This window comes from Chenopodium quinoa, unplaced genomic scaffold (genome assembly GCF_001683475.1).
Source record: "Chenopodium quinoa cultivar QQ74 unplaced genomic scaffold, ASM168347v1, whole genome shotgun sequence".
NCBI lineage: Eukaryota > Viridiplantae > Streptophyta > Magnoliopsida > Caryophyllales > Amaranthaceae > Chenopodium > Chenopodium quinoa.
Genome location: NW_018743863.1, coordinates 240,481 through 251,128, shown reverse-complemented (window position 1 = coordinate 251,128; position 10,648 = coordinate 240,481). Strand labels below are relative to the sequence as shown.

At 32.0% G+C, this 10,648-nt stretch overlaps 1 protein-coding gene across 2 annotated transcripts; it reads left to right on the top strand.

Annotated features, from left to right (window-relative positions):
- Positions 1–359: 359 nt before the first annotated feature.
- On the top strand, positions 360–5,538 carry LOC110686496. Of its 2 annotated transcripts, XM_021863115.1 has the most exons (4): positions 360–774; positions 3,959–4,316; positions 4,424–4,668; positions 4,747–5,538. In XM_021863115.1, exons 2-4 carry the CDS (start codon positions 4,093–4,095, stop codon positions 5,013–5,015), a joined length of 738 nt encoding a protein of 245 aa, XP_021718807.1. In that variant the 5' UTR covers positions 360–774; positions 3,959–4,092; the 3' UTR covers positions 5,016–5,538. The 2 variants fall into 2 exon arrangements, with proteins under 2 accessions (XP_021718807.1, XP_021718808.1); XM_021863116.1 differs by lacking the exon at positions 360–774 and having other exon boundaries at positions 961–4,316.
- Positions 5,539–10,648: the final 5,110 nt, after the last annotated feature.

Here is a 10,648-nt window from a genome sequence, read left to right as displayed (position 1 = left end):
ACAAACAAAAACGAGGAAAAGTTCAATAATTATGTATAATAAATTTAAAGTACCATAAATGAATTAATTAGGTTACTTTAAAGCTCTTTATTCAATAATAAATGGTCTCAATTGAATTAAGTGATTCCAAAATCCTATATTAGTGCAATAATTGACCGGACTTTGGCCGCACTACAAGGAAAAGGGGCTTAGGCAACGCCGAATCAGCAATAGTTTTCTTAGCGTTGCATAAAGGCATTTATGGCTGCACTTTTCCAACCTTTATTTTAGCCCTTTAAACCGCTGATAAAGATTAAGTAAGGCAACAGTTTTATCACTACTTTATTTTAGAATATCATACAACGATTAAAGAAACTTAAACTGTAGCCTATTAAATTTTGGTAAACGCGCCAAGGACCCAAATTTTTCCCTCCCATGAATTTTTTTCCCACAAACCAAATCCCACCAAAACCCCAAGCCGCTTGTTTTTTTTCTCTCATGAACAAGATGTTAACCCTCTCATCAATCTCACACCCTAATTTCGAATTTCTTTGTTCTTTTCTCTCATAAATTTAGCTCATCTTTAGATCTCTTAATTTTTCTCACAATCCCCTACCGTACCTAGCTTAAATTTCATAATTAGGTTTCTAACATCTCATTCACAAGTGTCTAGGTAGTATCAACGAATTTCTCAACAAGAAGATCCGATAGCAGCCAGCAGAATTGTGTGTAGAAACTGTACAATTATCGGGTTAGCGATTTTCTCATCAAGTGCTAGTGGTCTGCTAATTTGTTGTAAGTGTCCTTCCCAGCTGAATTTTGAGAATTAGATCTTCAAATTTGATTCTTAGCAAGTTCAGGGTAATCAATACATATATTTTTTTTACAAATTTAATATAGTAGGAAAAAATCTTGTCAATTCCAGTTTTTATTTTATTTTATTTTATTTTTAATTATTTATTGAGAATGGGTTTGTGATTTTACGCTACTACCAAGTGAATTTTCTGTTTTCATGTATTATATATATATATAGAGAGTTTGGGTTTTAATTTGTTGTTGTGTAAATTTAAAAATGAAGTCCTCTAGTGGGGGTGAACCACTAGTCATCTAGAATGCTTTTAAACAAATTGGGTATTGTGAGTTTCTTTGTAGCATTTGCCATCTAGTATGCTTTATAAACAAATTGAGAAATGTGTTGAGGTTACTAGTATAATTTTTGCAATTTACTATCTAATTTTGCAATTTATACATTGGGGATAAATTGTACGGCTAAATTTCTAAATAAGCAAGTAGTGTGTTATGGTGCCTTGGCTTATTTCTATTAGCATAGTATAAAAGGCACATTTTAGTACTCAAATATGTTGTTTGATAGTAATACTTGTTGTTAGCTAGGTGAAATTGAATATTCACCTGCATTGTTTGCTAGTGAAATTTATTGTGGAAAGTGAGTAATTACTTCTAGCCTTTATGTCGATTTGCTAATATTTGCTTTCATTATCAAATGGCAAATAAAATCATTTGCATAAGACGAAGGAGGTCAAGGTTGCATCACTAATTTTGATTCCCTCCATATAAGATTGTATATATCAACTTCTCTGTACAAATCACACTCTTGTTCTGTATGTATTTTGTGAGTTATTATCTGTTTTTAAATCTTTATTTTATGCCCTGTTTTGATATTTAATGTAGTATTAAGGATTGAACTTTGTCAAACCTTTTATTAGTATTAATGTGATTATGTGCACTAAAGGATAATGTCTACATATAATCTAGGAAACCTTAGTAGTAATTGATGATGTGAACATGTGTTGTTGGAAATATGCTAGTTAATTTCAACAAATTAATTAGTCTTGAGCTTTAATTTATATACCTTAAATGTGATACATTTGTTTGTTTTATAAATCATGTTACTATGTTTATTATAATATCCTATTATTCACCTGTTTTTAAATTCAATTATAATGTATCTTTTTTTGGGGATTTCAATTAAAGTGGAACATGTACAATATCTTTGGAAAATTGGATGATATTGTTACCGTCATATTGGAATGATAAAGATAGTGTATGCTTACCCTTAAATGTCATAATTTTTTGTATAATTCTGTCTTCAACTTTTTTTTTTTTTTTTTTCTGTGATATCTAGTTACCATTGATTTTACACAAGAAAATTAATGATGGATCAAAATTGGATGAACTACCCCGATAATTAGATAAGTATAAAAGAGGGTTGAATGCATTTCTTGATCATTCGTTTGCCTGCAATGCCGTTGGGGAACAAATTTGTTGTCCTTGCAAAAACTGTAAGAGACGATTTTCCATTATAGACATAATGTATATGATCATTTGGTAGTTGATGGGTTTATGAAGGGAAACAAGGAGTGCGTTCTTCAAAAAGAAGAATCTTCATCACCTTGTAATGACCCAAAACCTGGTGGTCAGAACACTTATGATGATATTCATAGTTTATTACATGATAATTTTAAAGATGTTGCTGAAGAATCAAATTCATGCTAAGGGATTGAAGATGAACCGAATGAGGAAGCTAAAAAGTTTTACAAGTTGGTTGAAGAAGGGAAACAAGATTTATATCCCGATTATAAAACTTACTCTAAGTTGTCTTTTCTCATTCGTTTATAACTCTTCAAATGTCTTAATGGATTAAGTAATGTAGCTATTGGTGATCTCTTGGAGCTTTTGAAAGAAGCATTTCCCATGGCTAATCTTCCTAAATCCTCTTACGAATCCAAGAAAATTATTAAGGATTTAGGTCTTGATTATAAGAAGATACATACATGTCCTAATGATTGTATTCTCTATAGGAAGGAATATGAATCAGCTCAAGAGTGTCCTAAGTGTCATTTATCTAGGTGGGAATCTGATAACGTTCCTACAAAGGTTTTAAGGAATTTTCCTTTGAAGCCTAGATTACAAAGATAATATATGTGCTCAAAAATAGTAGAATCAATGATTTAGCATCATAAAGAACGTCTGGATGACAATAAAATAAGGCATCGAGCAGATGGATAATCTTGGAAGCGATTTGATTCATTTTACCCCGATAGAGCCACGCAACATTCGATTAGCACTTGCTAGTGATGGGTTCAACCCTTTTCGAACGATGAGTGTTTCTCACAGCACATGGCCAATTGTATTGATCAACTATAATCTCCCTCCTTGGTTGTCAATGAAACCCAAATATTTTATGTTGTCTTTATTGATTCCAGGCCCTAAGTCACCAGGAGATGAAATAGACATCTATATGCAACCATTGATCGACGAATTGAAGGAATTGTGGGAAAGTGGAGCAAAGACATATGATGCATTTCATAAGAAAACATTTAGGATGCATGCAGCTTTAATAGGGACAATAAATGATTTCCCAGCCATTACACATGTCCTTGTTGTAATCATGATGTGACACCTCAGTATTTAAAACATAGCAAAAAAAATTGCTACACAGATTCGGCTGGATGCATGCCACTGATGATCCCCTAGCGCTTGGGTCTTAAGGATGGTGGCTCTTGGATATTTGTTTGTTGTTCATTTCTATTGTTTCACTAATTTTAGTTTTATGTATGTAGTCTTAAGTCGTATCTTTGTAGTCTGAAATGACATTTTCACGATTTGCTCTAAGAAAGTTGTGATGTTATATAAGTAGGAATGTTGTTTTTATGCCTTAATTCTTCATTAAACTTGGTTGTTTTATGTGTCTTATAATTTTCATGTAGTGACTTCAATATTTAGAGAATTAGTTTCACTTATAGATTTATTACATAAAATTGGTTCATTAAATTTTCTTAATGCTGGACAAGACCTTTTTATATCCTTTTGAACTCGGCGATAAAGACTGATTAGGTATGTGGCCTTATACATTTTATAAGGTTGGTTTTTTCCTTATATTTTTTGTTCTTTAGTTATGTGTACTATGTTGGTTGTAGGATTATATTTCATTCTTATGTTGTTAATTTTTTTATTTTAGAATATGGCAAAGCAAGGAAAAAGTTTAGGTTCAAAGAAAGGCTTAAAAGTACTTGAACCATTGAAGTTGACCGAATATGAGAAACAAAGGAACCTGACTCTCGAAAAAATGCTCTCAAATTCAAAGAGCTTGGGATGGAAAAGTTAGCTAATGATTTATTAGCCAAAGTTAAGAGCTTGCAGCAGAAAGATAAAAAGAAACACAAGATCATAGAGTTGAAAGATCAAGATTATGTGCATGATGAAGATCAATTTGATTACAATGATGATTCTGAACAAGAATTTTTTGAAGTTTCAAGTAATGAGATAGAAGAAACTAATGAGTTAGTGGAAACACTAACAAATCTATATCTAAGAAGGTACTTACTAAATATTTTTCTTCTTTGATTCCTGAAGTATAAATGAGTTTTATTTTATGTAACCTGATATTGGGTGCTTTTATTCTGTAATCTGGGTAATGACCAAGGAACTTGCATCTGCTGAAAAAGAAAATAAAAAAGAAGCCATTATGTCCTTCCATGGCGATGGATGATTTCATAAAGTTGCAGCAACAAAAAGATCCAAGTGAAACTCAACAAGTGGATGTAAAGATACAAAATTTGGAAACACATTTAAGATCCAAGCGAAAGCAAACTGCTATAATTCCATTTGAAAATCAAACTGATGTCAGCGTCATAGATAATCCAGTAGTTGTCCCTCCGGAAAAGCAAGGTAATGGTTCAAACAAATTATTGTTTTTACTTTCTATGTTAGTTTTTTCAACATTGAAATTTTTCATTACTTGATCAGGCCCCATAAAAAAAACTAGAGGGCCAACGAATATGTTTGAGGTTCATGCTCGAAAATGGGAAGACCGCGTGGCAATCTACTGCAATGATAAAGGACAACCTATAGGCCCTTCTAAAGCTAAGGATGAACTTAGTCTATTTTTGGGAACAATTGTTCGCGATCAAAATTGGGCACCCTTAATTTATACTGATTGGCACAAAGTACCTAACAAGGATAAGATTTGGGAATATGTTCAAGTAAACTCAATTTGCATAAATTTTACTTGTTAATTCTTGGTCATAAAAAGATCCTTTATATTGTTGTACTTCTTACTACAATGGTGATAACTTTTGTTTAACTAGAACAAGTACATCCTTCCGACTATAGCTAAAGATTGTGTTCTTACAACTGTTGATTAGTGTTGGAGCGACTCAAGAAATTACATTACTACTCATATTCCATCAACAGTGATAGATGGACGTTTCGCCCATTGAATGTGCCTGAAGCACATTTCAAAACTCTTCTAGCTTACTGGAATACACAGGCAGCAAAGATAAATAAAAAATATTACATTATGAATAATTATCCTTCTATACATCATGCTTAACTTCTATTTTCTTTTATAAGAAAACGAGCTTGCAAAATTTTGAAAATCGCCAGCAACAAGACAACATGCATACAACTAGTCCTAAGGGTTTTGCGGGTATACATCAGGAAATGGTGAGAATTTTATGCCATACCTAATTTCAATAATGAAAAGTTGAATTTATATATTAGTACAGTAATGTTTAATTTTGTATGAAACGCATTTAGAAATGGATGGTGAAGCACCATCAAAATTAAAGATGTTTGAACGAACGCGACGTTGTAAAGAAGGAAGGACCTATAATACATCAGCTGATGATACACAAAAGAAAATTGTGGGTACTTTTGTTATAAATGTATGGGTTATAATTTTATTCATCAACTAAACTAGAAATGAATATTTTCCTACTAGTTTCTAAAATGATACAGGAAGAAGCAATGAAGCGTTTGGAAGAATCCCAAGTAGATGTAAGTGATGATTCTAAAAAGGATCCATTTGATGAAGTAATGAAAGAAGACCATAATGGATATGTTCGTCTAATTGGGAAAGGAGTTTCTCATAAAAAGTTGGAGGCAAGTGGAGCTAGTAATTCACTTGTTTTTCCAACTGAGGTTATGGAGACCATTAAAGCCGATGTGCAAAAGGATATGTTGCTGAAAAAGAAGAATTAGATAAGGAAAATGAAGTACATGCAGCAAAAGTAGCTGAATTTACTGAGTTGCAAAAAAATTATGCAACTCAAAAAGTAGTCTGGCACATAAAGTTAAGTGGTATCCTTAGTACTTGCTCATCTTAGTGGAAAAAAGGACCTTAATCTTACTCCAGATTTAATCACCAAGGCTGTTGTATCTACTATTGATGGTGGTGCAGAAACTTAAGCATCAGCCACTATTGAATCAGGTATGTTCCCTTTTTCATAAAAATATACCCTCCCCCTCCAATCTCTCTATCACCCCCCCCCCCTCCTCCCCTCCAATCCATATTTCTCTTTCTCTATCTTTTGAGATGTCCTATTGTGGTCTGAGAATTTTGTTATTGTTATTAAATCTTGGTATGAAACACCCCAAAATTTTGGGTAGTCCAATTTGTAGGGGAAACTCTGCTGAATTTTATACTTGAATTTGGTTACTCATCTCTTTTTTTATCTTATGAATTGTCCTATTTTGATTTGGGAACATGGTTTCATTGTATTTGATTCTAGATTCGAAACACTCCCATTTTCTGGGTTGTCCAATTTATAGAGGAAACTCTGCCGAATTTTTGACTTGAATTATTAATTTTTATTCCATGCATATTTTCTATTATTGATTTTGTTTTTTTTATGTGTATATATGTTTGAAGGATATTTATATATGGAGCATATACAACTTTTTGTTAATTGAAGTATTAAGCTCGTTAGGATTAGGCGACAGTTTAAAATTAGATTTGATTCACATTTTGGTATATATGCATGTTTTTGGACATGTTAAAAGCCTTGGTAGGATATATGTTTGCAAGTTTTTGGACATGTAAGAAGCCTTGGTAGTATATGGGTTGATGTAATTGATTGATATATATATGATGTATGTACATTTAAAACATATTAAGCCACTTTATCTATGAATCTTATGTACTTCGTATTAAATTATAAGATTGTGTAAATACATCTTATATAGTAGGAGGATTATCTAACTTGGTACATTTAATTTGCAAAAAATATAACCATGGTTATAGGTAGTGGCTAATTATTGCAAATCAAATATAAGCGTTGGCTAAAATTCAAAGATAACCGTTGGTTTAGATAGCTAAGCATTGCATTAGAAAACCGTGGCCATAGGAAATTAAAGGCGAAGGTTTGATAATTTCTTTGCCATAGATATCAAAAGTGTTGCCTAATACCCAAGGCTGCGCCACCCTAATGCGGCGTTACAAAACCATTGCCAAAGGCCTAATGCAACAGTTTTTGAATCTATGGCAGCAATTTTTGGTCGTTGCCTAAGCCCTTTTTCCTTGTTGTGGCCCTACCATCAACCATTACATTTTCAAGGTGAGTAAGCTCTTTACTGATTACAACTCTTGCAATTCTTGGTTGAATAGTTAACCCTTTACTTCAAGATTCTAAACCCTTTAGGTAATCTTGTTGAGCACAACCAATTAAAATTGTAAAACTTGATTTACCCCAAGTTACCTAAGATATAAAAATGACACCCAGCTTTGGCATGACCTATCATTAATTATCGAAGGGTTGTTGGGTTTTTAATTGGAAAAGCAATCCCAATATTACCGGGACCTAGATTTATTATGTTGTATAGTGAACTCTAGCGCATCATCAACAACATATATAAATAAAACCTAGCATGCATAATTTACTAATGCATAAAATAAAACATGACATAGTATCACTAGACGAAAATCCTAATTTGGCACCGGTTCAAACCCCCCCTAAGGCACCGATTTTGAACCGTTGGGGATTTGAGGGATGTCAAATTCTCAAAAATTTTGAACCGTTTCAAAACTGGTGCCAACTTTAATGGCGCCAGTTTTTTTTTATTAAATTCAATGCAATAAGCACCGGTTTTAAGCATCAATCGGTGCCTTTGACTTGTTTTTTTTCGGCAATAATATATAATAATATATATTAATATTAATACTTATAAATATAATAATAATGAGATCATGTACATAATACCGATAATTAATAATAATAATTATTATTATCATTATTAATAATTTTAATAATAATAACTATTATTATTATAATATTAATATTAATAATAATTATTACTATTATAATATTCATAATAATAATTATTATTATAATATTATTATAATAATATTAATAATATTTAGTATTATTAATATATTTATAATAATAATAATTGAAAATAATAACAAGGACATAGATATTGATAACAATCCCAAAATATGATATTAATTAGAAAAATGTGTCATAACTACAAATAAACATAATTAATTAGTAATAATGTAGTACACTAAGCTAGTTAAAATAGAAAAAAAAAGATATTTACAAATTAAATGTGATGTAGGCCGCCAACATGTCTCGAATTACATTGAGTTCCTCGCTCGTGAACGGATTTCCCGTTTGTCCATTGCAAAACTTAGAATACATACACAAAACGTAAGTTAGTAGGAGTGAACTCATAAATAGTCGTAACATGTCTTTATCACCTATTTATAAGTGGCCAAGCCTTAAAATTACAAGAAAATAGCAATTAAGGGGTTTTAGAACGCTTTTTCAACCAAAATTGCCCGAGTAAGGCAATTTTGACTACTAGGATGCCTATTTCCTACATTTCTTGTCCAGTGAACTCAAAAATAGTCATAACATGTCTTTATCACTTATTTATAGGTGGCCAAGACTTGAAATTACAAGAAAATAGCAATTAAGGGGTTTTAGAACGCTTTTTCAACCAAAATGGCCCGAGTAAGGCCATTTTGATTACTAGGATATATATTTCCTACATTTCTTGTCAAGTGAGCTCATAAATAGTCATAAAATGTCTTTATCACTTATTTATAGGTGGCCAAGGCTTGAAATTACAAGAAAATAGTAATTAAGGGTTTTAGAACGCTCTTTCAACCAAAATGGCCCGAGTAAGGCCATTTTGACTACTAGGATGCCTATTTCCTACATTTCTTTTCAAGTGAACACATAATTAGTCATAACATGTCTTTATCACTTATTTATAGGTGGTCAAGGCTTGAAACTACAAGAAAATAGCAATTAAGGGCTTTTAGAACGCTTTTCAACCAAAATGGCCCGAGCAAGGCCATTTTGACTACTAGGATACCTATTTCCTACATTTCTTTTCAAGTGAACTCATACTTAAACATAAAATATCTTTATCACTTATTTATAGGTGTCCAAGACTTGAAATTACAAGAAAATAGCAATTAAGGGGTTTTAGAACGCTTTTTCAACCAAAATGGCCCGAGTAAGGCAATTTTGACTACTAGGATGCCTATTTCTTACATTTCTTTTCAAGTGAACTCATAATTAGTCATAACATGTCTTTATAACTTATTTATAGATGGCCAAAGCTTGAAATTACAATAAAATAGCAATTAAGGGCTTTTAGAATGCTTTTCAACCAAAATGGCCCGAGCAAGGCCATTTTGACTACTAGGATACCTATTTCCTACATTTCTTTTCAAGTGAACTCATAATTAAACATAAAATGTCTTTATCACTTATTTATAGGTGTCCAAGACTTGAAATTACAAGAAAACAGCAATTAAGGGGTTTTAGAACGCTTTTTCAACCAAAATGGCCCGAGTAAGGCAATTTTGACTACTAGGATGCCTATTTCTTACATTTCTTTTCAAGTGAACTCATAAATAATCATAACATGTCTTTATCACTTATTTATTGGTGGTAAAGGCTTGAAATTACAAGAAAATAGCAATTAAGGGGTTTGAGAACGCTTTTTCAACCAAATTGGCCCGAGTAAGGCCATTTTGACTACTAGGATGCCTATTTCCTACATTTCTTGTCAAGTGAATTCATAAATAGTCATAACATGTCTTTATCACTTATCTATAGGTTTACAAGGCTTGAAATTACAAGAAAATAGCAATTAAGGGGTTTTAGAACGCTTTTTCAACCAAAATGGCCCGAGTAAGGCCATTTTGACTACTAGAATGCCTATTTCCTACATTTCTTGTCAAGTGAAATCATAAATAGTCATAACATGTCTTTATCACTTATTTATTGGTGGTAAAGGCTTGAAATTACAAGAAAATAGCAATTACGGGGTTTTAGAACGCTTTTTCAACCAAAATGGCCCGAGTAAGGCCATTTTGATTACTAGGATACATATTTCCTACATTTCTTGTCAAGTGAGCTCATAAATAGTCATAAAATGTCTTTATCACTTATTTATAAGTGGCCAAGGCTTGAAATTACAAGAAAATAGCAATTAAGGGGTTTTAGAACGCTCTTTCAACCAAAATGGCCCGAATAAGGCCATTTTGAATACTAGGATGCCTATTTCCTACATTTCTTTTCAAGTGAACACATAATTAGTCAAAACATGTCTTTATCACTTATTTATAGGTGGCCAAGGTTTGAAACTACAATAAAATAGCAATTAAGGGCTTTTAGAACGCTTTTCAACCAAAATGGCCCGAGCAAGGCCATTTTGACTACTAGGATACCTATTTCCTACATATCTTTTCAAGTGAACTCATAATTAAACATAAAATGTCTTTATCACTTATTTATAGGTTTCCAAGACTTGAAATTACAAGAAAATAGCAATTAAGGGATTTTAGAAAGATTTTTCAACCAAAATGGCCCGAGTAAGGCCATTTTGACTACTAGGATACCTATTTCCT